The 26,985-nt window shown below is 46.4% G+C and overlaps 1 protein-coding gene across 4 annotated transcripts in view; it reads left to right on the forward strand.

Annotated features, from left to right (window-relative positions):
• The window catches only part of ARHGAP26 (Rho GTPase activating protein 26), a 457,022-nt gene that overhangs the window by 365,739 nt on the left and 64,298 nt on the right, over window positions 1–26,985 (forward strand). For all 4 annotated transcript variants that reach the window (XM_051844367.2, XM_051844368.2, XM_051844369.2 and 1 more), the window contains exon 20: window positions 9,047–9,197. In XM_051844367.2, the coding sequence (XP_051700327.2) occupies window positions 9,047–9,197 (151 nt within the window). The remainder of the gene's footprint in view (window positions 1–9,046; window positions 9,198–26,985) is intronic.

The raw sequence follows: 26,985 nt of genomic DNA on the forward strand, positions 1-26,985 counted from the left end.
AACTGTGCTGCCAGACGAACAGCGGTGGAGGAGATTACGGCTTAATCTCCAAGTTTCCACACAGATCATCCTGCAGCAGAGAGCGGACTGACATGTCTAGGTGAACAGTGCGGACACACGGGCTGTGGACCTCTGGACAGCTGTAGAAGGTAGAGCCAGCAGCACTGGAGAAAACTGCCAGCGAGGGCTTGTCCCCATTGGGTTTTTCCCAAGAGGTCTCAGAGTGACCTTTCGAGCTTTTCATCCGGAGTTCTTGGTCTGTACATCAAGATGTGGAGACAGGGCTGTTGGAACAGTGTTCTTGGACGGCCACATCCATGCGCCTGTAGGGAGCTTGTGAAATGCACAAGCCTGCCGCCCCCCCGCCACATTCTGAGTCAGGAAGTCTTGCCTGGAGCTCAGGCACTGTGGTTTTAAAAGCGGCCTCGTCATACCAGCTCAAGGTGCAGACCCGCTGGCTGAGCTAGGTGGGCCAGTCAGCGCTGTTTTCCATCTGTTGTTACCAGGGCGTCTCTGTGAGTCCTTGTCAGGATTTGGAGCAGCGTGGCTTGCTAGTTGGAAGTGGTGGCCTCACTGTCAGCCCGAGTTGTTTCAGGGCCGTCTCCGTCAGCCGCCGGCTCTGGGACCTGAAGTGTGTGACTTTGCTTTTCTGAACCTCCATGGTCTCATCTGTGAAATCAATCACTGGTAACAGCTGCCTTGGAGCGACACGGCCGTGATGAAGTGAGCGGTGCATGTAAAGTCCTTGACACTGGGCCTGGAACGTAGCAAGCACCTAATAAATGTTAGCCACGGTTACGATGATTATCAGCAGGCTTTAGTTTTACCTTACAGTTAACTGAGGAAATCGTGCCCCGCTCCAAAGGCCAGGCCCATAGTGAGCGAACCGCAGGTTTGCCGTGGCCCCAGCGAGAGCCTGTTTTATGCTTGGGTGCAGCTACAACAGCAGCCTGGGCGTGAGGCACTGTGTTGGTGGGGTGGGGACAGGCGTGCGTTCTTGGCGTTGGTTTCACGTGGATCATGTTCACTAGCTGCTGGGATTATGGCTCTGATTAATTCTTTTAGTCCTGTTAATGCACCCTGGACCCTCTCCCAGACAGGCCCAGGTGGAGAATGCAGCCTGTGTGCTTCTCATGTGTGTCTTCCTCGCGGAGGAAGAGCAGGGCTCTGTACTCAGCAGATGCTCCCACCACGTCTTCCCTGAGCTCTCAGTGCCAGGCCTGGACGTGTGCCGAGATCCCGAGTGCTCTGGACACACCTTTTTGCTTTGGCAGCTGACATGTTTGTCCACGCAGATTCCTATTGTTGCACAGGCTGCCGAAGGGGTAATGTGGCTCTTGGCTTAATTACGCGTGGTTTCTATGTGTGACTGAAAACACTGTGGGAACCTCACGGCAAGAAAGTTCTACAGATCATTAAATGACAAAAGTCTAAGAATACTTCATGGCCCTGGCATTGTCGCTAAGTGAAGACGGCAGATAATGCGGTATCAGTTATGATGTGAGCCTACTTCTGTTGAAAGGGAAGAATCCGGGCATATATAATGCATCTGTTTCTCTATGGGTAGCAGCACAGATAATTCTGACATTCATGTGTCAGAATGAGTGTAGCTGGAGGGTGGCTCAGAGGGGATATTTGTGTGTATTTGTACATTTTTCTGTAACTTCTCAATTGGAGAGAAATACATATTTATGAAGTCTTGAGTTATTTTTAATAAAAACAAAACTCCCAACTTGTACATTCCATTTACTATCTTGAGCCCATTTTACAATGAGCCATGGGATAACAATAAGTAAACGTACAGTTTCCTTCTTTGTAATGAGCCGTAGAGAGAGTGCTGTGTGTAGGGGCTCCCACTGGAACCAGGCAGTCCTAAGTTAAAGGGACAGCAACTCCACTCAGAAGTGTGTTCTCAGGCAGACAGCAGACCTGTGATGTGAGTAGTGAGTGTCCATTTAGCTCATCAATCAGCTCCTTGTTTAGCCTCTTATTAAAAGCGCCCTGCTCCCTTGTGGTTTTTGAAATGGTGCTGTTGCAGGGCCGGCTTCCCCACAGGTGCCTCATGTCCAACCCTGTGAATCAGTTCCATCCCAGGGCAGCCACAATGACTTCTCCATTCTCCTGTGAAATGCAGTTTTATTGGCATTTTTTCCCTCTGCAAAGAAAGGGGCTGTTATGAGTGCTGTAGGGAGAGCGTCCGTCAGTCGGTCCACACAGGATGAAAATTAGAGGTGGTTTTGCGGAGGACCAACCTGCCCAGAGTGTTAGTGCGTTTACTCTGATCAAAACCACAGACTGGCCCTGTGGGTTGCTACTTATCAGTCCACTGAGCCATCATTGCTCAAAATGCTTTTTTTTAAAAGATTTATTTATTTGAAAGTCAGAGTTACACAGAGAGGCGAGGCAGAGAGAGAGAGGGAGGGAGGAAGAGTGGGAAGGAGAGAGGGGTCTTCCATCTGCTGGTTCACTCCCCAATTGGCTGCAATGACTGGAGCTGCGCCAATCCAAAGCCAGGAGCCAGGAGCTTCTTCCAGGTCTCCCATGCAGATGCAGGGGCCCTAGGACTTGGGCCATCTTCTACTGCTTTCCCAGGCCATAGCAGAGAGCTGGATCGGAAGTGGAGCAGCTGGGACATAAACCAGTGCCCATATGGGATGCCGGCACCACAGGTGGCGGCTTTACCTGCTACACCACAGCACCACCCCTCAAAATGCTTTTTAAGATTATTTTTTAAAACTTTTACCCAAACTCTTTTTGTGTGCCCAACCATATTACCTGAACGGCTATTTAGGATTATTTGTTTCATCAGGAGAGAGACTAGCTCAGCATGCAGTCAGACCACTTCAGGTTTCGGGGTGGCGTGGCATGCTGCTATCAGGAGCCAACGCCACGCTCAGGGGAATTGCTCCAGAAAGTCGGATTCCAAACTTCTCATGCACTTGGGTGTTTCCCAGAGATGGAAAACTCAGAAACTGCTGTGCACTCATGATTTTTTTTTTATTGCAAAATTCATTAAGCTGCCATGCTATTATCCTATCTTGTCAGGATGATACATTACAGACCTCATTGCAAAACTTCTAACAAGCAAGAGAAAGTGCACCTCTCTCCCATCCACAGCCCCGGAAAGCCTCTGGGTGTTTTGCTTATACCTTCTTATGTCTTTGGTCTAAAGCTCTCCCTTTGCCAAACGTCCATCTGTCTGGTAACTCCCTCCTCTCCTGCTTTGATCATGCAGAGAGAGCGTGGCCTCCTTTTGGCTGTGTGCAGCATCCTGAGTTACCACTGGAGAACAGCCCTCTGCCTCTATTTTTCCACCTCTTGTCTTAAGCGTCACGGCAAGGTGGCTGCCAGCCTGTGTCCTGACGGACTCCTTCCCCCAAGTGACGCTGGAGACCTGCGCTGCCTATTTCCCCTCCGGTTTTGTGTTTTCAGTGGGCCAGACATGCTCAGGCCTGCCAAGACGTGTGAATTTGGCTTGGCTCTGCATGTGCTTTCCCGGCCTCGCCTCTGGGGCCCGTGATAAACAGAGATCCTGCCTCCCTTATGTGACGGGGTTGCCATTAGAGTGAGTCGGAGTCATTTGGTAAATACGGAAAGTGAAGTAGCTTAGCTCCCAGATTTCCATGGCAACTCCCAGAACAAGTACAATATCACCAAAATTATTCTGGCTTTCCTTTTTTAGTTGCAATGATTTGGTTGCATACTCATGTTTTTCCGCTCCTGATTTGTACAAAAAAAAAAAACAAAAAAATGCTGCCCACTGTCACAGTATTTGGTTTCAAGGATGTTATTAGTCCCTGTCTGAAGCGCTTGGAAAAAAAAAAAAAAAAAAAAAAAAAAAAAAACCAGAACAAAAACAGGTGCACAAAACTACCTCTTTCTCTCCCAGCAGCATAGACTTTGATTGTTTATTATTCCATTATATTTACTCTTACCTTGCAACCATTGGTGGAGTTTAGTGTATATGATGTGTGGATTAGCCATCAGGAATGCAGGGCTAATGCTGAACTCACAGGGTGCTGTGCGGGAGGCTCTGTGGCCAAAATGTCCCCACCCTCAAATAGTCTGTATCCATAAGGGCCGAGTCCATGTCCTGCAGGACATAGGGTCATGAAAGCATCCAGTGCATGTTTACAGTTGTTGGGGATTTATTTTTATCATTTCCTCATTTCTGGGCTCTTAGCTGCTCTAATATAAAGGTTCTTGTTGACAGACATGTTTGAGGAAGGCAAACATTCTCACCGACTTCAACCAGTTTAAGACTACTTCTGAGTGGTGGGCATTCTTTGTCTTTTTATCATTTCTGTGCTTGTCTGTGGTCTTATGGATTTGACTCACAACTGGTTGTTGTTTTTCTTTTGAAGTCCACCAGCCTGTAATTTTCTTTCCTCTGGCGACATCATTGTCCTTCCTATACCTTCTGGTGAAGATGCCAGAGCTGGACTGAACCATCGGTGACTCAAGGGAGTTGAGCTCTGCTATTTGAATGACCTGATTAATTTTTATTTAACAGAGGAGGAAAAACGTCTTCTAGGCTACCTAGTCTCATGATTTTGTGTCAGTAGCAGGTACTCATTTGCCCATCCAACTAAAAAAGTCCTGTTTCAAATGACATTCCTTATCGTTTTTTCTTTCTGTCTGTCTTTCTCTTCAGAATTTTGTCTCAGTATAGTTGGCATAACCACTAAACCAATTTTTTTGCTATTGGTTTTGTTCTCCACCCCTTCTCTGGAATATTCCTCACCTTTCTCCTTAACCCCAGTCAGGATGGTCAGCATTGCGGAAAAGCTCTTCCACCTGGAAGTTCCTGTCTCATTATCTGAGATTGCAGATCATCTACAGATAAAGGGACTTAGCTGTAAAGAATTAGAGTAGTCTTGTGGTCAGGGAACGCTATGTTTCTGGGTTCCCTCATCATATGGTCCATCAAGGCATACCATTGAAGAGTCTGTCCCGTAGGATACATATTGGGCAATTGTGATTGCAGAGTTATGAAATCTGAATGCTAAGTTTTTCATTTTCTTCTTGGACAGACAACTCCTATCCCCAATCTTTTGCTTTTGATCTTCTTCTCTTGTTGTTTGACTTTACCAGGTTATAGGTCATGCTGCTGGGAAAGAAGATAGATAGATAAATAGATAGATAGATAGACAGACAGACAAATAGATACATGGATACATATCTATACATGTATCTATATCTGTATGTATATATACATATACATTACACATATATACATACATATATATATATCAAGTGGAACCCATATATCTCAAACTAGGATCTCAAAAATAATTTCTTAAAGAAAAAAGACCTCTAATGCCATCCAGTGATGAAATGCTAGAAATCTCCAAGCTCACTGTGGGGGCAGCCACTTGTTTCACTCTGCTGACTTTTCTAGTTCACAGGGTCTGCGTCTTCCTCCCCACGCCCTTTGTCTAGTGGGCTTATTCAGAACAAATATTCTGTTCTGTTTGTTACAGTGTTCCTCCATTAGCTCACAGAGAGACTCAGTCTGGATAAAGTACAATAGGAGATATGTTCTTAAAACCTTCTGTCCCAGTATGGTGTTTAAAATCAAATTTCATGGAGGTCCGGTGCCACGGCTCACTTGGTTAATCCTCTGCCTGTGGTGCTGGCATCCCATATGGGCACCGGGGTCTAGTTCTGGTTGCTCCTCTTCCAGTCCAGCTCTCTGCTGTGGCCTGGGAAGGCAGTGGAGAATGGCCCAAGTGCTTGGGCCACTGCACCTGCATGGGAGACCAAAAGGACCTGGCTCCTGGCTTCGGATTGGCGTAGCTCTGGCTGTGGCAGCGGCAGCCATTTGGGGAGTGAACCAATGGAAGGAAGACCTTTCTCTCTGTCTCTCTCTCTTTCTCACTGTCTAACTCTATCTGTCAAATAAATAAAAATATCAAATTTCATGAACATCAGATTGTGGTACTTTATAAAGCAAAGCATCGTTATGTAATGTTTTTAGCTGTGGTTTTGAACTTTTATCAAATGTCTGGTAGTAGGTTGCCTGGAGTTGACTATAAGAGTGGGCATACAAGGGGTCTTCAGAAAGTTCATAGAAATGCATTCTAAAAAAATTATGCAGTAATTTCACTGTTTTTGCACCAAAAGAAACATTTCCATTTTCTGCAGCCTTTTGGAAGTATCATCATAAAAAGGAATAAATATGTGCAGATTAATAAATATTTTAGTATATATCTAAATAAAGTAGCAGGAGCTAGTGAAAGGGTCTGCTCTCTATCTGGGTACTATGTTTGGTACTCAGTAGGTTTTCAGTAAACATTCTCTGAATAAATGAAAATTCAGGAAGGTTTCATCTTAGACATTCCCTTTTCCTAACAAATAATAAGGGAGAAAGGAGGGAAAATATGTCCTGACCATTAAAGTATTGTTTGTGTATAACTTTCTAGATTGTTAATCTTTATAAAATGAAATCGCAATATATTTTTAAAGAGATATTGTTCTCAGGTTTTAGAATCATGACCCGCCCCCCACCATGGACAAGTGAATATAATCACTAGAGAAATGGGGTCTCTAGTTATGTTTGTCTATTTTCTAAAAATTATATCAGGCAAACTTAGCCCCTCAAGCTTCTCATCCTGGAGTTAAAACCATGCACCTCTCCTCCCATTTGAAGCAGAAAGTGTCTACAGTTACGGCTCCAAGAACTGTTGTCTTAGCTTTCCTACTCTATATGGTGGTCATGCACTTCTCATAGTCTTTCAAGAATCTCTGTGAGTGTTCTGGGGAGAAAAAAAAAATTGGCATATCCATTCTTTCCGTGTTTCCCTTATTATAGAACTTGGGAGTTGTTTTTCTTTCTGGTGGCAAGTTCCTGTTTACTGGTCATATGTCTAGGCTCGGTGTAGCTCTTTCTATTTCCCCTTCGTTTCTGTTAGAAACTTAAGTTTTTGAAATGTGAATAGTTCTAAATTGCAGAAATCCACTTAACAATCTACATGTTTCAAAATCTACTTAGAGTTCAAGAATCTTGGAATAGCCTCATGGATTTTGTTTTATCTTTTCTATAGGGCTTTATCCAGGGCATTAAGAATTTACCAAAACATTTAGGAGGTATTGAGTATATATATGTATGTGTTTAATGTGAAGATTACTCTAACATCATTTCATAAACATAACTTATTTTTACAGACATGAAGCGTACAAAGGAGAAAGTATTTTTATTACATCATCCTTTTTTTATTGCTCAAAGAGACTTGAGTTTAGATGTTGACCTCTAAATTACCATGTTAGTGATTCTAGTCTGACCTCTCTGGGATATAGTAGACTTCTGGCTCATTTCAAAAAGATCTAGTGAGGATTAACCCAGATATGAAATTTCTTGACAAGTGAAGTAAGTGGCAGAGATGTCCGCTGATTTCAGTAGGGTATATCTATAATGAGGGGGATAAGAATGATATTGTAAGTCTTTGATATTTTGCAATAGCAATGGTGCCTGTGTCATTTAGCTAAATCATCCCCTAAAATGTTTTTTCGCAATGCATGGTTCCAAGTTTTTAAAGATGTGAAGAAACAGCAAGTTCTCTGAGCAGTATTCTGAAGTTTACAAAACACATTCCTGCACATGAGCTCACTCGGTCCTCATGGCAGCTCAAGGCAGTTCTCGTTCTCTGCATTCTGTAGACTTGTTAACCGAAAACCCAAGTTCTTGTGGAAGTTGCCTGAGGTCGCATGGCCAGCTGTGGTTGGAGTGTTGAAGAGAACTCAGGTGTTATCTGTCCTTGCTTGGCAATATTCTCCAAGCATTTTTTTTTTTTTTTTGACAGGCAGAGTTAGACAGTGAGAGAGAGAGACAGAGAGAAAGGTCTTCCTTCCGTTGGTTCACCCCCCAAATGGCTGCTACGCCCGGTGCTCCGCCGATCCGAAGCCAGGAGCCAGGTGCTTCCTCCTGGTCTCCCATGCAGGTGCAGGGCCCAAGGAATTGGGCCATCCTCCACTGGGGCCACAGCAGAGAGCTGGACTGGAAGAGGAGCAACCAGGACAGAATCCGGCGCCACAACCAGGACGAGAACCCAGGGTGCCTGCGCCACAGGCGGGGGATTAGCCTAGTGAGCCGCTGCGCCGGCCTCCAAGCAGTCTTAGTTTTATTTTATATGCAGGCTTTGGTGTGGCCTATTACAAACCTATCTGTCAAAGAATTAACCTAAAGTTAAATGTCAAAGACATAGGGCTATAGGCAACACAGAAGATATATCTGGGAAGGGGTCAGGACTTTAGACTTGGTGAGTCAGGAGGAAGTTCATGGCCAAACAGTAGATACTCTCTATGGAGGTGGTTTGGAAGTGGAGCATGGCCTGGACCAATAGTACAGTAGAGGCAGGAGTTTTACAATAAAAGGTCAGTGTTAATGGAAGCCCAGGGGATCTAGTTGAATGCGTGGGGTCCAGGGAGGCAGCTGTGGGTTCTGACCACCCGCTGGTCAAACGAAGGCACAACTGATGGTAACAATGGTAGGACCCCTCTTGGAGGAAGGGCTGGCTCTTACTAAACTCGGGGCAATGGAGGAGATCTCTTGTCCAGACCAGGAGAGATTTTTGCTCGAAGTTTCAAGTCACCTGTTGCCCATTGACTCTTTCGTTTTTAATTATTAACCTTTCTCTTTTTAAAAACATTTATTTGAAAACCAGAGTTACAGAGAGAGGAGGAGAGAAAGAAAAATCTTCCTCTGGACCAAGATGAAACCAGGAGCCCTGAACTCCATACAGGTCTCCTATGTGGGTGGCAGGGGCCCAAGCATTCGGGCCATGTTCCACTGCTTTGCTAGGTGCCTTAGCAGAGAGATGGATCGGAAGAAGTATAGGCAAGACTCGAACAGGTGCTGGCATCGCAGAGAGCAGCTTAACCCACTGTGCCACATTGCTGGCCCCTAATTCTTACTTTCTTATGTCCTGTTAACAGTTTCATTGGGACCGGAATTCTCGATCCAATCCCATTCATTATAAATCTTTGTAGTAGTAGAGTGTTCCTGTGTAAGAGTATTAATATGGGACTTGTGGCCTTTTCCCCTCAGAGGAGCAAAGGAACAGCATCCTCAACTCCAGTTTGGAATCTGTCTCATCGAACCCAAACAGCATTCTGAATTCCAGTAGCAGCCTGCAGCCCAACACAAACTCCAGCGACCTAGACCTGGATGTGGTCAAGCCTGCTCGGCCCAACTCACTGTAAGTATGATGTCCAGCCGCCCACCGCACAGGGCTGTTCTGTTAGAATTTGCTCTCTGGCTCCATCTGACTTTGGGCCATTGTCCTGTGGACATGATTGAAACCTCTCCCTAAACTTGGAGCTTGGCTGCTTTGTTGTGGGTTTTTAAGCATCATCATCTCAAAGGGGAGTCATTACTCTGAACATACAGCCTCTTGGCCTTTGTGATCTTTGATTTGCTGTCTTTCTGAGATGGCTTTGGTGATCGCGATTGCCAGCCTCACAAACATCCAGGGGATGGTGGTAGCTCAGTGGCCAGATCTGTTCCATGCATTTGTTTTGTCCCCTGCTACGCTGGGAATGTGCAGTACTACCCCTGTGTCTGCTTGCATAGTGAAGATCCCCAGGCAGCCCTGAGCATCTTCACGTTCACCAAGCATGGCTGTGATGTCGTTGAAGAGATTAGGAAAGAGAAGAATACTTTTTGCTTCATTTGGGCATTGCGCCTCCGTAGCCACCACAGGCAGTTTGGGAACTGGTTGTCCAGTCCCTGGTGGAAACCAGTCTGCTGTGCTAGGGCCAGAGAGTTCTCCCTGTGGTTTCATCCCACATTACTTAGCATGCTTCTTCAGACCACCCCGTAAATCTTGTCAACTAGAAAGAATGTGAGGCCGTGACCAAAACAGCTGGACTCTCTGGCTGCAGCTGTATAAGAGTCCAGAAAAACAGAGTTGACTTTTTGCCTTTCTCTAGTGAAAATAGTTCGAGAGTTAGCCACAGACTATCCTCAGGTCATTATTTCACTTGGTGAAACACCCAGCTTAAGGGTGAGCTGCCAGGATGTCAGCTACCTTTTCCTGCCACTGTGCAGGCCTTGGTTGCACAATAGCACCCTACCCTTCTGTCTAAGATATTTGCACATCTGCAAAATGGGTCCAAGAATTTTTGCCTGGGAAGAGGCTAAGGGACATTAAACACTTGGGAGGAAAAATGGTTCACAAATGAACTTAAGAAATACTTTCAGTGAAAATATAACTACAGAGAAAGATGAAATCCTAAACTGAGAAAATCAAGTCTCTGGTTTTGACAGCTTTAAATCGTAACAGCATTCAGGAAGTTTTATTATGTATTTAATTATGTTATTTGCTAGATTGTGTGTGTGTGTATGTGTGTGTGTTTTAAGATCAATGCAGAATAGCACCCCAAGAGCTCAGAATCACTGAAGGAGTCTCTCGTGGTTCTTCAGGGCTGGACTCTTGGTCTGGCTTTCCCAGACCCTTCTATATCTGTTCCCCCACACTTGAAGGGCATTCTGTTTTCCTGCTCTATTTGGTTTAAGTCTCTGCACCTAGAAGTTGCTGAAGTTATTTGTTGCTCAGCATGAGTAAGGTTGAATTTCTAGCCCAGGTTGCCCACCATCCCCAGATGCAAGCCAGCCAGGACCAACCAGTGGTCTTTAATCTTCGTTTTCAGTGGCTGAGAGCTGTGGGCCCCTGAGTCAACACTGGGTACAGTGTGTACAAGAGGTTGCTTAGAAGGAGATTACTTGGGCAGCTAAGAGAAGAAGGGGGATACACCTTTGTAAACAGGTCCTGGGTGGGGGTGGGTGAATCCTAGATTTTTTTATTTCCTAGGGATCTAGGTGTGCTTTGTTTTGTGCCACATACTGGGGGATCATTCTGCAGGCTTCATACCCTGCAGGGGGACTGTGCCCTGCCTGGTGTAGGTTCGGGAATAGTCCTACTTGTTTGCCTTTGGAGGAGGACTGGGGGCAGTGGGGTGTGTGTGTTTCCAACAGGACTGAGGTCCCCATGCTGAGTGAGTCTCTGACTGACCCCTTTGAGTCTGCCGGTCTGGAAAGGCTACTCTTGAGGTAGAAACAGGGCCATTGCCAGCGCTGACCCCAGCATCCGCCATGGTTCTGTGAGGACCATACCCAAACATCCGGAAGCCCTGTACCAGGCATTTCAACCAATGGCAATGAGATGCAGTTTCCAGTTTCCTGTCTCCTAGAGCATGGATACAAGTTAGGCAATCTTAGCAAACGGAAGTTTGGAACTTTCTCTTAGTAAATTGACTGAGAAGTCTGTCCACACACTTAATGTCAGTGGGAACCAAGACCACCTAGGACCCGGCTTCAGTTCTGGACGCTGCATCTCTGTGCATTGTGAATCTCACAGGGATCCTTGAATGAGAGAGAACACTTGATTTCAGTGGATGCAAAGCCAGAGGTTGAAGATTGTTGCAAGCACAAGTTATGGAACCACTCACCAGGAGCTCTCTACTCTTTTCATTTTATTCCTTTTTGTACTGTTTTTCATAATCAGTAGAATGGACATTGTAACCTGTGCAGAAATCATAGTGAAAGAAACATGTTCACTTCTCATGATACTTCAGTACCCCTGGAAATACATTCTGCTGTATCATTGGTGAATTTCTCCTCACTGAGGAGATTATGACCTTGTCATTTGCATCAGCCTAATGCTATATCAGGCATCGAAATTACAGTGGACACCCTCCTACCCAGGCCAGGGCGAGGCTGCTGGGTTTCCTCTTGAAGTAGCCATCTCCCCCCTAGAGCCGTTGGCTTGCAGCTGGTGAGCCAATACCAAAGTCCAGTTAGCCTGAAGTTGTCCACAAGGATTGCTGGACCTCTTTTGTGTCTAGATCTGTGCCAAGCTACCTGGGCTAAATCAGACAAAGAGAATTTCGGTTCTCCCACAGAGTTTACAGCCTAGATAAGGAAGAAAGACAAAATGGGCTCTAGGAAAGAGTTAAATGGACAGAGGAAGAATATTGCGGGCAAGGAGGCTGAGGGAAGCAGAGATGATCCAGGATGGATAAATATACCCTACTGACGTGTGTGGCAGGGGAGAGAGAGCTCTTCTATCTCCCCCTGTCACTACTATGAAAAATTAAAAGCTTGGACCCACCTTGGAAATCAGGAGTCTTTTCAGTTTTTGTGCTGGAACAGCTAGATAACTAGATGTCCACAAGCAAAAGGAAAGAAAAGAAAAGAACTGAATCTAGACATAGACCTTAGACTTTTCACAAAAAGTTAACTCCAAATGGACTGTGGGTCTAAAGTAAAATGCAAAACCTACTAGAAGATAAAGTAGAAGAAAACCTAGATGGCCTTGGCTATAGCAGTGTCTTTTTCAAAGCAGTGCTGAAGGCATAACGTGTGAAAACAAAGGCTTATGTTTAAATTAGAAACGTCTGCCCTGCAAAAGACACTGTTATAATGAAACGACAAGGCATAGACCAGAAGACAATGTTTGCAGAACAAGTGTCTGATAGAGGACCAGTATTCAAACTCTACAAAGAACTCTTAAAACTCAACAAGAAGAAATCAGCCTGAGTAAAAAATGGACCAGAGACCTTAGCAGCACACCAAAGAAGATACACAGATGGGAAAGAAGTATATGAGAAGCTGTCCCTGGGGAAGTCCAAATTAAAGCAACAGTGAGTTCCACCGCAACCCTGTTAGAGCGGCTGGAATCCCAGAACACGGATACCAACCAGTGTTGGCAAGGTTTTGGAGCACCAGGAACTCCTAATCCTTGCTGGTGGGAATGCAGAATGGTGCAGCCACTTTGGAAAACAACTGTTGGTTTCTTAACAAAACTAGACACACTCTCTCAGCATACAGTCCACTCATCATGCTCTTTTTCACCCAAATGAGTTAGAAACTTATGTGTACACCAAACCTCCACATGGATTTTTTTTTAGCAGCCTTATTCATAATTGCCAAGGTTGGAGGCAGCCAACATATCTGTCAGTAGGTATGAATAAACAAACTGTGGTTTATCAACATAATGGAAACTTATGTAGTGATAAAAAGAAAGAACTGCTAGAGCAGGTGTTGGGCTTCAGGCCTAAGATGCTGCTTGGGATGCTCACATCGCACACTGGAGCCTGGGTTTGGGTCCCAGCTTCACGCCCCATTTCAGCTTCCTGCTGGCGTGCACCCTGGGAGGCAGCGGTGTTGGCTCGAGTAGCTGAATCCTTGCACCCTTTTGGTTGACCCAGATTGAGTTCCCAGCTCCTGGCTTCAGCCTGGGCCAGCCCTGGCTGTTGCAAGGTTCTGGAGAATAAAACAGTGCATGGAAGAGCTCACCCTCTCTGTCGCTGTAATAAATAAAATGTTTTTAACTTAAAAACAAATGAAATATCAAGCATCAAGAAAACAAACATGGAACAATTTAAATATATATTGTTGGTAAAGGAAGCCAGTCTGAAATACAATACCAGCTGTATGACTTCCTGGAAAATGTGAAACTGTGGAGTCAGTAAAAAGATCAGGGAAAGGAAGAGGAATGATTAGGTGGAACCTGGGATTTTTAGGCGATGAAACTGTTTTGTGTGATATTTTAATGATGGATATAAAAAATGATGCATTTTTCAACACTCATAGAACCAAAAGTAAACACCAACTATCGTGCCAACTATAGTCTTTAGTTAATAATGTATCAATATTGACTGGTCAGTCACAACAGGTGTACCACACAAATCCAGATGCTGGGGAAATACAGGCTACTGAGGTAGAAGAGGTATATGGAGACTGTTATTTTGTACAATTTTTCTGTAAACCTAATGCTGAGGGGAAAAGTCTTCATTTATTTTTTTTAAAAATCTGATTGTCATCTTCTTTTGAAAAGTCAGAAGATTTGGCTCCACTGAACGCCAAGTTCCATGGCAATCGCTGTGGCTGAGCAGTCCCCATCATCTTGGACCTTGCCGGCCACACTCTCGTATCTTCTGCTTGAAGGCCTGTGGTGGGTTAACGGTGGCCACAGAATCGTTGCCTCCCCTCTCCTTAAGGGCTGGAGCCCTTGATCCATGCTGGCCTTCACCTTTGATTTCCATCGGCCAGTACGACAGTTCAGGTGAAACCACGTGACTTCCAAGTTCGAGACTTTGCAGCGTCCTCTCTGATCCCCCTGGGAACCCAGCCCAGCCTCATCTCCTTGAGGAAGAGAAACCCAGCTGTCCCAGCCAAGCTCAGCACCAGGCAGCCAATCAGCTGGGTGCAGCCGCATGAACCAGTCCAGGCAAGAACAACAGGAAAGCTGCCCAATCAGCCCACAGATTCCTGATCAAGAATACATTGTGGTTGTTTTAAGCCACCGAGTTTCCGGTAGTTTAATATGCAGCAATGATTAACTGACCCAGGACCTGTGAGTCTGTGACCTTGCAGGCCTGGGCAGCTGCTGCCTTGGGATGAGGCTGAACCCTGCCTGGGTGAGGCAGAAAGCATTGAAAAGTTCTTACAGTAGCAGAGCACAGCCTCTCAATATTCAGAACCTTCCTTGAAAGAAAATGACTCATAGCTGAGATTCTAAGAAATTAAGAAACAAAACAAAATCCGGAGCTAATGGCTGACAAGTTAACAGGAAACAAGAAAGATGGCTGAAGCAGGAAAGCCTCGATTTTAATCCCAGCACCAGCATGGGCGAGCTGAAGGTGCCATCTTTCTGTCTTTGGCCCTGAACGCGCTCTTCCCCAGCGCCCACCCCCACCCCCCACATTCCCACCAGAAGAGCCGAGGCTGACCCACCTCCAAGAATCGAAGTTGTGCAGCGGGCTGCAGAAGGTCCTGTCTCCTCCCACAGTGGCCAGCAGAGTTGGTGCCCTGCCAGCTCCTGGCTGGAAGGAGGAGGAGGTAGACAGATGCTGAGCAAGAAGTCGGGGACATCCCGGCAGGCACTCACGGGCTGCAGTGGTTCTCCCGAATTAGCAAGGACTAGGTGAGTGCCTCCTTCCAACCGCTGGGGTGGGGCTGGAGGGATGCTGAAACTGAAGGAAGGTGAGAGCGCAGAACACAGCCTTGAGCTCCCCCTGAGCGCTCCCACCCGTGAGAAATAGCTAACTGCTCGGTGGTCTCCGAAATGAAATTAGTGTCTCTCGTCCTTTCCTCTGAACATGCATTTCCAAGTTATTTCTGGTGACCTGAAAGATGTGTGCATGCCAAACGCCTGTACATACTGCCAGGGTCAACCACCCTCTCCCGCCCCAGTGGCCAGTGCGCAGCCAGAGAACAGTCCCTGGAATCCCAAGGATAAACAAGGCCTGTTTCCAGGCCCAGTTGTTTCTCTGAAGCTCTGTTGGCTCCTTCCAAGTTTGCTTCAGCTGCTGCCTGATGGGATTTGGGGGAAACTTGCATTGGGAGGTATCTCAGACACCTTACAGTCAACGTGCATTCAGCAGATAGGCCTGGAACATCTGCTTTGGGCCAGGTGTTGTTCTGAGTGTTGAAGTTACAGTGATTCAACAACACCGAAAAAATCAGACTACCAGCTTTCCTGGATTTTATATTCTGTCGGAGCAGGAGAAAAACCAGTGTCAACGCAGTCAGATGTTGGGAAGTTCTGTGCAGAAACGAAAGCGGAGTGGAGGAGACAGATTTGGAGGGGCAGCGGGAACGCTCCTGGAGCCCTCTCTCGACCTCAGGTTCCCGTCAGCGAGGTGGTGTGCGGATGACGTGGGGTCGGCCTTGTCCCCGCACTTGGCACATGTCGCGCTGGACAGGCAGTTGCTGCCCCTGTTGTCTCGCACACGACCCTCCCCGTTTCTGTTTGCTGCACTCTGGTGTGTGGTTTTCCTCTGCGCTCCGCAGAGCAGCGTTCATGCACATTCCCCCGCCAGCCTTTCCCTCCTTGACTCGGAGACTGGCGCTCTTGGTGAAGAAGAGGAATTTCTACTAGAAAGACAAGTGCTGCCCTACCTTAACCCAGTACCAGCTGGAGGAGACACACCTGTTCTAGGACATTTGGACCCCTCCAAATCCCCCGGGGTACCTGATGAGCCATGTGCATAGCTGTTACTTATTGGGACCAAATGAATCATGGAGTGAATAATAGGCATTAGACATGCGATAATTAATCGCATATTTTTTACAAAAGTGGTTTTATCGTCTCAGTGCTGCTTTATGCCAAAGGCGTTACACCCAAACAGGCTGCTCTGATGTTACTAGGATTGTCTTCGTCATTCTCTGCAGCGTGGGGAGTTGAAGGCAGACTCCCAGGTTGCGCCCAGGTTGAGCAGCTTTCAGTGGAGGAGGTCTCTCCTGTGAGACTGGGGATTCTGCTCTCACCCACCTCCCAGCTGCAAAGCCCTCTGGGGACTGCCTGACAGCCTGGGGGACATGCCCCACCTTAGGAAACAGCAAGAAGTTTCCTGAGCAGTGTCCTGGGGGAGTCCTTTGCCTTTTCTTGCTCCTCTTCACTGTCTCCCTGGTGACTGCAGCTTGAAAAAGCTGTCAGGGATTCTTAGACTTGCCCCAAACTCTTACTCTGTTACCTAAGGTTCCTGGGGCTGCCGAGGCCTCCATCCCTTGCTGTTTTCAGAGGTCGTTATTGGAGTGACCTGTTTCTTAGTGGCTTCGTGCCAGCTCTTGCTAGAAAAGATCTCCTTTACCACTCAGAAGCCCAGCTGGACTATGCTTGGTAGAACAGGGGGACTTCTGCCTGCTGACCCATCAGAATTTTATTGGATAAATGTGTCTGGATAATAGCAGATCTTCATTTGTTAAAAAAAAAAATGATTCATTCATTTACAAGTGTTACAGAGATATTCTATCCACTCATTCACTCCCCAGATGGCTATAACGGCCCAGCCAGGCCTGGCCAAGCCAGGAACCAGGAGCCAGGAGCTTCTTCCTAGTCTCCCATGTGGGTAGCAGGGACCCAAGCACTTGGGCCATGTTTTGATACTTTTCCCAGGGCATTAGCAGAGAGCTGGATTGGAAGTGGAACAGCTGGGACACAAACTGGTGCCCATATGGGACGCTGGCATTGCAGGTGGTAGCTTTACCCTGTTGCGCCTCAATGCCTGCCCCCTGAGGTCTTCATTTTTTAATATCAAAAACCGAGGCAGCCCTCACACTTGGTGAGGCCACTGGGTTTCTTGTGCAGCACTAGGGCTGTCAGTGGCATGTGGATCTCTGCAGCCTTCGTGCAGGGCGAGATGGGCATGCCGCATGCCTGCCATCTCACTGCTCTCCAGCACTGTAGAAATCAGATGCGGAAACTATTTTCTGCACACCTATTGTTCTTTTCTTTTCCCCCTTTCAAGCCAAAATCATAGGAAGATTCTATATTTTTTCTTGTAAACATATTAATCCAACATACTTCTCCAAATTGTGCCACATAGCACATATTTCAAGCCTTATGGTTTAATTAAAGGTGTTTAAAATGACATTGCATTTTATATGGTATTGGGCATTGCAAATCTCCCTAAGGAGGAAGTCAGCTGCAGATTTGGTGTGGCTTTCAACACTGTTATGCCTATGCGTGGCCTTTGAAGAAACACTGAAGGGCCGTTTGTTTCACAATACACATTTTCCATGAACTCTTTGAATACCCCTTGTATGCATGGGTTTCAAATGTTTTGGACCAAAAGAAACTTACCTTTCATTTTCATTCCTCCACAGACCTTCCACAGCATGCTTGTGTATAATTGGTGGGAATCTTACTGGCGATTCACATTCCAAATTGGGGAGATTAAAATTACATTAGGGCGAAAGTCCTGTTTCTTAAACGTTTTCAGTCAATCTGGAAAGCAGATGCTTACTTGGCTCAGGAAACATTCCAAGCTGGAAACAGCCTTAGGATCTTGTTTTTCATCTTTCCTCCACATTAAGATCTAGGAAGCCACGTGGGATGTGCCGTACCTCATCTGGTCTCTGTTACACTGGTCTTCTAGAGCTTAGTCTTAGCTTAGTGCAGTGGTTTTCAGAGTGTGGTCCTAGCAATAGTGTCACTAGCATCACCTGGAGCTTGTTAGATAATCCAGAAGCTGGGCCCCACCCCAGGCCTACTCAATTAGCCACGCTCTGGGAGAGGCCAGCAGTAGGTGATTCTGATCCGTGCATTGGACTGATGGAGTTCTACGAGAATAACGTTGGCATGTGTCTCATTGGAAGGCTCTCAGGGCCACGCCTTTGTCACCAGTGGCGCTCTCTGTGCCTGATGCTGGTAATGGTGCTCCCCAGAGCCCTGCCCCTGGGCTGCAGCATCAGTCCCAGCTTGTGTAGCTGTGGAGGAACGGTCTGCCTTTCCTCACCAGTGCTGGAATACAAGCTAGCTGCTTTGAAAATGCACGCCTCTTGGTCACACATCGGGAGGGTGGGGCATCACTTGATCTAGCCAACAGATATGTTTATTGAGTATCTACTGTGTTGTCACATGAGAAGATCAATATGCTTGGTGTTGATGGGAAAATAGCTCTCAAGGGTATTGTGATACTGAAAGTAATGAATCCATGTCTACAAGGATGGAAGATTTGAAAATTTTAAATCAGCATTTTCCAAACTGGTGCAGGAAAGAGCAGGGATTAGGCAAGAGCTGAGTTGGACAGAGTTCAACAGGTTCTTGACCAGGAGGATCTCTGAGCCTTTAATATGCCCATCATTAACCTCCCAAGGGGCGTGTGTTATGCTGCATTTCCTAAATGTGTTTGACAGAACATGCTTTCCATAGAACTTCTCTTATGCCTCTTAAGTAGGATTCCACAGTTTGGGAAACTTCATTCTAAATCAACATTCTACTTTTGAGGCAGAAAATTGTGTTTCTCATTATGGATGGTGTGTTTCTGGCTGAGACCCTTTCAGAGAGCAGAGATTTCTTTTTTTCATTTCTTTTGTGTGTGTGTGTGTGTGTGTGTGTGTAAAGGTTTAAAACCAAAATTTATTGAGAGAGACCTCCAGTCATAGTGGCATAGATAGGGGGGCTCCAAGAAAAGCAAAACCCGAAATCCCCAGTGGTAGTCAGGTTTCTAAGCAGAATTTTGGGGGGAAAAAAAAAACACAACTTGAAAATCAGGTTGACATTCAGTTACCAGGCAGGGACAAAACCCATTGGAAGACCTGACTTACATACAGGCCTTTATCCTGTCTGGCTTGCTCCCGATAAAACAAAAAGCCATGAAGAAGGGGAGGATAGGTAACTTGTTTTCACAGTAAAATGTGAGCTCAGGAGGAGAAATCACCACTCCTCCCTTGCTAGTCTCATGGCAAATTTGGAGATTCCTAAGGAAGGAGGGTGGACATTTTGAGTTTGCTAAAGATAACCTTTTGGGGGGAAGCAAATTCCACTGGGACCACTCTGACTGCCTGTTAACCCATCTGACTCCTCACATGCCCTGCTCAGGAAGAATGGACCCTAACACCTCTTAGGGGAACTGGGTCATGATCTGCTTCATGCTGAAAAGGGGAGTCACTGGGAAGGGCTGTCAAGACAGGGTTCCAGAGGTGGCTTCAAGGGGTAGGGCAGTGCCAGCTTGCAGAAATTGCTTCTATATTGGTTTTCATGTGCACAGGCACCTAAAATGTCACTGTTTTAAGTCTGGAGAAAATCAATCTAATAATCAGTTTAAACTCACAGGGTCTCAAACCAAGGACAGAATCATTAGAGGACCTAAGAAAGGCGCTGTCTAAACCACAAGCAAGTTTTACTGTTGAGAGGCAAATAGAAACTGACAGAAGGGGCTTGATAATAATCAGGTGGGCTTTAAGGCCTCGTCACATGTGGTACATCATAAGGGAAGCACCCTGTTCACTTCCATTACCTAGCTGGCCTGGGAGGAGAGCTGGCTGGAAGAGAAGGTAGGTTGCTTCTCTAAAAGGAAAACATCTCTGGTTAATTTACAGTTCTGCCTGCAGTGTTGCTGACCCTACTTGGCCATCCCTTCAATAGCAGTGGTTACTTTGGAAGCTGGGCCGAGTGAAGGGCTTGGCTTTTCAGCTTAGGGCCAACAAGGCCTGTGGCTCTGACCTGGGAGCCCTTTGACTCCAGTGCAGTTCTGTTTCCAGTGATCCAACTCATGGCTGGCAGAGCTTCCAGGACTCTTCATGAGCTGACTTCTGCTGAAGCGCGGGTTTTCCACATCGAAAACCACTGCAGTGGACTGGCCTGTTGGGTCTCCTTGATGGCAGATCACTGTGTTGGCCTGCCACCTCTCTTTACATTGCTTCTGCTGCCTAGCGTCCTCTCCTTGCTGGTTTTCTTAGAGCAGACCAGAGGAAACCTTCGAGAGGATGCAAGTGTGGGGGGTGCTCAAGTCCCATCTCTGATGTTTGGTGGCCTAAACTAGAAGTCTATAGTCACAGGCATGTTCTGATAATGATTTTTCTGTGAAGTAGGGTAGACAATGCCTATGAGAAAAGCTATGTCCTCACTATAACATCAAAATGATGACTACCTTATCTATAAAATTTTAAGTATTTCATCAGTAAAACTCTCTTCCTTTGTTTGGTTTGAAAAGGGAGGTTTTGCCTGTTTACTGTGACCATGGCAAAGTAAATCTAGCTGTGAGATGATAATTTAAGCTCTGTTGTGCTTATGCTATTACTACAGAAAAATGTTAGCCATCCCTTTTATATTGTGTAAAGATCAAAGTGTACATTCTGGAGAGTCCTTCAGAATAGAATTAGTTTCCCATCTTGAAGAGTATAGAGAAATGAGGGAACAAGTCAGGCTTCCCAGATGGCTTACTATCAATAACTTAATATCAAACGAAAACATAGCAAGCGATTTAAAATTGCAGAGATTGCTTTGCATATCAATATGTGGCCACAAAGAGCTACCTGAAGGCTGGAAAAGGTCACCTCATGTGCAAGCCATCAGTAAGCTTTAGAGTCTGGTGTGGGGAAGAACATGGGACCTGGTCGTGGATGCACCTGGTAGGTCCAGCCTTGGCTGTGCTGTTTGCTAACTGTGTCAACTCAGGCAAGTCAACTGCACTCTCCCAGTGAAACCTCTTCTTGTGAAATGGCAAGGAGAATAGTTCCTGCCTTCAAGGTGTCATGAGTGTAGCTGAGACAATACCTTCACAACGCTGAGTCCTTGGCCTAGTGCAGAATAAGCCTTCAACAAAAGTTGGGGTCGGCGCCGCGGCTCACTAGGCTAATCCTCCGCCTTGCGGCGCCGGCACACTGGGTTCTAGTCCCGGTCAGGGCGCCGGATTCTGTCCCAGTTGCCCCCCTTCCAGGCCAGCTCTCTGCTGTGGCCCGGGAGTGCAGTGGAGGATGGCCCAAGTGCTTGGGCCCTGCACTCCATGGGAGACCAGGATAAGTACCTGGCTCCAGTCTTCGGATCAGCACGGTGCGCCAGCCGCGGCGGCCCTTGGAGGGTGAACCAACGGCAAAAGGAAGACCTTTCTCTCTGTCTCTCTCTCTCACTGTCCACTCTGCCTGTCAAAAAAAAAAAAAAAAAAAAAGTTGGTTGCTACTATATCTTTTTATTACCTTGCCATTATTTGCTATTAGTCTGCTCCCCACTGAAGAACAAGGACCCAGGGTTGGTTTCTTTCAATGCTGGCTGTAGGTACACTCATTGTTTACTTTTGTGATGTAACACAAAACAACTCACATTAAAAACATTAAGATGATAATTTTTAAAATGAGAACAAGAATTAAAACTGAATTCACTACAAATAGTAAGATCCTTTGAGATCAGTAGAAGCATTCCTCTTGCCAGACAGACTTGCGGCTGTTCACAGAAATCAGCAGCTGTAGGGGTTGACTCCTGGGAGCCTTTTCAAGCCACTTACCTATTGTTTCTCCTTTGGGTGGAGCAACTGGAGCCATGTTAATTAGATTAGAAGCTAATTGTGATGTCAGGTCTTCACTGGGGAATAATTTACCCTCAGGAATTCCTCTCCAGCCTATGCTCTGTGTTAATTTGACTGTAATTATGGCAAAAAGGAAAACATTTTCTGGGGGAAAATCATCCTGAAATTCCGCAACTTAGTCATTCACTGCACTTGCTCTGTCGGATTCCCTTCCAGTGTCTGTCAACTTCCTTCACAGGAAAGCCTTGAAGTTCTCACCAAAACATTGTTTCAGTGTTCCTTCCAATGTTCCTGACAAATTGATGACAGCTGGTAGTAGGGCTGTTCCTCGGCTGTTATCAAAAATGCTCAGAGAAGGGATAAAAGAACAGCTTTAGGGACTACCCTATGGCTTCGTATTCCTCTATGTGGGAGAGCTGATTTTTTTTTTTCAGAGAAAACCAAGATAGTATTGTCCAGAAAGAAAAAAAGGCAAAGACGTCCATCAACAGATGATGTACAAGGCCCCTAAGAAGAAACAGGCACAATCAAAATAGTGTAGCTTGAGGTCGGTTCATTCAGAAGAGGGTCAGTGCAGGAAGATTCAGTACACCACAGCCAGCTGCTGCAGGGACATGAGTGGGAGATAGTACCAGAACCCAGAAGCGAGAGTGTAGCATAGGGTTTCTGCTTTGCTGACCTTTGATCCAGGAATACAGCCAGGTGGAGGTTTCTTGTCACAAATGAGATGAAAGCCCAGGCCCTCTTCTTGCTCCTGCCAGTCTCTGGACAGGACTTCCCACTGGTGGTGGTCCCAGCAGGAGTTTGGAGGTCATGGGGCTGTACCGATGTCATCCACTCTGGCAGTCGCCCAGAGAAGGGAGCAAGATGGAAAACGGAGAGGCAAAGTGATTAGTTGTAGTAGAAAGAGCATCGATAGATCCATCAATGAAATGGAATAACCTTCGAGAAGCAACTGCCTGAGTAAACTGTGGAGTAGAGTACTGGCCAGGACAGTAGAGGGGTGAGGTAGTTCTCTATGCACTGGTATAGAACAATCTTTAAAGGTTCCATAAGGAGGGGAGGGTTAGGAAATGGTGCAGGATAGTGGGAAGCTGTGGTTCTCACCTCAGGCTGTGTGTTAGTATCACCTGGGGAATCCCAAAATTAAAAATATCAGTGGGCCTGGGAGTTAAGACGCCAGTTGGGACACCAGCATCCCATATCAGAGTGCCCAGGTTTAAGTCTGGGCTCCACTCCCAGTTTCAACTTCCTGCTAATGCACACCCTGGGAGGCAGCAGGTGATAGTTCAAGTACTTGAGTCCCTGCTGTCCGCATGGAAGACTCACGCTGAATTTCCAGCTCTGGCTTTGGCCTGGCCCAGTCCCAGCCAGTGAATGGGAGCTGTCTGTCTGCCTCTTGTCTCTGCTTCTCATTCTCACTCGTTCACTTTCTGCCACTTAAAAAAAAATAACTAATTTTAAAAAAATACCATACCTAGGCCCCTTCCACAGAACCTTGGCTAAGGGATCTGGGTTGGAGTCTGAGTGTTTGGTCTGTTTCTTGAGCTCCCTGAGTGATTTTGGTAGGCAGCTAGACTTGAAAACTGTTCATGTGTCTTATCTGTTAGGACTTACATAAGAATGCCGGGGTGCAGACACAAACGGGTGTGTGCACACGTCTGTCACACTTCTGGGAAGATGCAGGGGAATGAGCCCGTGGGTGTCTGCAGGAGGCAGATGGGGCCCTGTCTGCGGTGGAAGGAACACCGACTCTTCATTTCAAAACTACCCTTTTGCAGTGCTGGGATTTTTTATATGTGTGTGCATTGATTGTTCTGCTTCAAAACTCAATTAGAAATAGATTTTCTGAGTTTTGAAATTGCCCTCTGTTCATTCCCTGAAAGCTGAGGGAGCAGATCTGTATGAGAAAGGATTTTTTCTTTTTTATCCTTCAAAGTTGTTACATCCTCAAAACAGCTTGGGATCCGAGTCATGTGTCTGAAGAATAAGTAAGGGCTGTCCAACAGAGATTGAGGGCATTGGACCACTGCTTTATTGGCCAGATGACACCTCCTGTGCTGTCCATGCTGTCCAGGGCTCCAAATCGGTGTGGTAAGAGGTAACTCTTAGCACAGTAGCAGAAATCAGAGTTAACTGAGCTCTCTCTCAGGGAGCTAAGTAAAGTGGATCCAGTTAGCCCCCTGCCTCTGGACTATTTCAGGTTTCCTTGTAAAACTGGGAAGCCCTAACTTAAGAAACCAGAAAGTCAGTTTGAACATTGGAGAGCCGCTTGTGAAATCCTCTCCCAACTGCCCACTAACACTGTGAAATTTAAGGAGCCCAATTATCTATATTTAGTTCTTTCACCTGATCTTCGTCTGTCATTCCCATCTGCTCGTTACCCAGTTTCCTTTAAAAGCTGCGTTTTCAAGCAGAATATATAATGGAAAAAGCCTCACTGCTGACCTTTAAGGAGGTACACTGGAGTCAGTCAATAGTAATTAGCAGTTGCCCTGGTAACCTCAGACACACTGCTTAAATCACCTGCCCTGCTCACCATACCCTGCCTTCAGTGGAGTAAGATCACCTGCTTCGTGCTGATGGAAAAAAAGAGACATTTGAGTACTCCTTACAGCCCTTCCTTCGTCTGTTTTAAAGGCAGAAGCGATCCTGTTTGTGATTCGATTCACCGAGAAGAGCCTTCTCCTTTGGCCTTGTAGTGACTCAAGCCGGAGAGTTAGAATAGAAATCGTCGTTGGTTTTGAGCGAGGTGGAACGCTGTATGCAGTATTTTTGTTCACCGCTGTAGTCAGAACTTAGAAGATTTAAATAGTGAAACTCGACGACCAGAACCCAAGGCTAGTGGCAGGGAGCGAGTGGGAGAGTGAACTTTGTAGCTCTGTCGTCATGTCAGAGATCATGGCTAGTGATTCAAGCCCACGTACCCTGTGCTTTGACTTGAAGAGCGCTGCTTGAACGCTGGAAAAGACAGGGCAAAAGCATGAGAGAGGTTTTTTTTTTTTTTTATCTTCACATGAGTTTGTTGGCTTCCACTCTGTCTCGGGGCAGGCCTACGTCCTCCTGTAGCATCTGCACACTGTGCCTCACGGCATGGATAGGCCTCGTGGGAGGAGCCCTCTGTGCCTCTGCTTCCTCTGCGGAGAAGTCGCCCTCTCCCAGCCCTAAAGGCATGCCCACACACACTCACCCTCACATCCTCTTTGCCATTCTGCTCTTGACCCTCTGTGTGAGAGTGGAATTAGAGGAAGTATGTCCTTAGCCCTGCCATGGCAGTACTTAGAGTGCTCAATTGTCGCGGTGAAAATGAACTGGCAGGAGCTCAGGAATCAAGAAGTGGAGTCACGGGAAGCCTGGTCATACCAGTCCACCAGAGACCCAACCCCGTGTCGGTGACTGACGGGGCCAACCCAGGCATCCCAGACCGCAGTCGGGCCCCTTCTGCTGCCAGCATTTAATGACTGGCAAACACCCACCTGTTGCTGTGGTGTCTCCTCTGTCCCCAAATCTCAGTAGAACAAAAACTTCCTTTCATCTTGGGTTTCCGCTTAGATGATGCCACCACCAGGTGATGTGGGGTCGACATGCACGGTGGGCTGGGGGGCACTGCTGCCAGCGAGACAGACTTCTCGTAGCAGGTGGCCTGCCTGTGTCCTCACGAACATCCATGGCCGGGTGAAGTACTGCCGCGACTGTGTTGGGTGGGCAGGAGTCTCCCTGTGCTCTCCCCTAGATGCGCTGCAAAGCGGATGCCTTCCGTGCCTGCCTTGCTCCAGCTCGCTGTGAGCAGGGAAGGAGAGATGTTCTGGTTTTGTGACCCAGCTTTTTTCTCGTCTTCATCTGGAGGCTTCTCACCCCTCAGATTCTACACTGGACTGAGAAAGTTAGAATCAGGGTCCAAATGTTTTTTTTTTATTTTTATTTGTTTCCACATAGGTTCAATGTTTTAGATGTCAGACATCAACCCCCAAAAATAAATACCCACAAAATTTTGACTGTATGAATGTTGAAGAGAGAAAGCATCAAAAGGAATGAAAAAGCTGACATTTGATTTTTTGAGCATGTTGTATTTTTCAAGTGTGTCTCCCTGGCCAACCAGACATTTTCTCTTTAACTCATACTTGTACTCGTACAACTAGCAGTTTACTAATGATATTTGTAGTGGCAAAAGTCTGGAACAATTTCTTGGATAAAGCGCTCCACCAGATATCCTGCGAAACTGAAACTGAGCTGATACTTGAAGGATTCTTTTCTGACCTTGCATGGAAAAGGAAGATTTTGAAAATTAGTTCTTGAAACCCTTGATCTACATAGCCAGGAAAAAAGGGGGGGGGGGAGGAAAGGAGGAAGCGATGGAGGGAGGGGGGAAGGGAGGGAGGGAGAAAGAGAGAGAGGGGGAGGGAGGGAGGGAGGGAGAGAGGCTGACTTATGTCTTGCCTGTGGATCAGGGGAGGTTTTGCTGGCACATTTGCATGTAATACCTAAATCTAGGGCTGAGGGCTTGCTCTTCTGGTGCTTTGTCTATAAGGAAATTCTGAATTAAATTCCTTATTCCTTATTAAATTAAATCCCTTATGAAGTTCTGCCTTTAATTTCAGCTTGAATCAATTAGGTCACATGCCCACAGCAAGGACGTGGTTTCATCATCCCACAGAAAGAAGTTTTTCTTGCTGTATTTTTCTTTGCACACATGGCTAATTTTTCCAGACTCTTCTTCCCCTTCCAAAAATCTCAGCTCCTGGAGTTTATTCTTTTTAATTGTACACCAGTTCCAGTGGCAAATACAAAGGGAGGCTTAATAAAGCCAGAGCCGGGTGGCTATTTTGAATTCGGCTAGCTCTGAATTGGAGCATAGAGAGTGCTTTTAGCCATCAGCGGAACGCTCCTGTGGAAATGCAGAGCCAGCTCTCTGCCTTATTCTTCATTTTGAGTTCACCTGGTGCAAACAAGTTCATAGGGTAACTCGCTGAACGTGGCATGCCTAAAGAAGAATTAGCTCTCTCTGTGCAAAAATGTTCCGTGGAAATCTAAGACCCTCGTCTGGAATCTGAACCTGTAGTCCTTGCAGCGGGCCCTAGAGCAGGAGGACGATGCCCTTCCAAGCCGAGCCCTGTGAGCATGCTGCCACAGCCTTAGGCTCAGCTCTGGTCCATGTTCATGCAGAAATAGGAGAATTCATGGTAAAGTAAGAAAGAAAGCACAGCCTCTGCTCAGTGGAACTCACTTCCATGATTC

The sequence above is a fragment of the Oryctolagus cuniculus genome, chromosome 6 (assembly GCF_964237555.1).
Source record: "Oryctolagus cuniculus chromosome 6, mOryCun1.1, whole genome shotgun sequence".
In the NCBI taxonomy this organism is placed as follows: Eukaryota; Metazoa; Chordata; class Mammalia; order Lagomorpha; family Leporidae; genus Oryctolagus; species Oryctolagus cuniculus.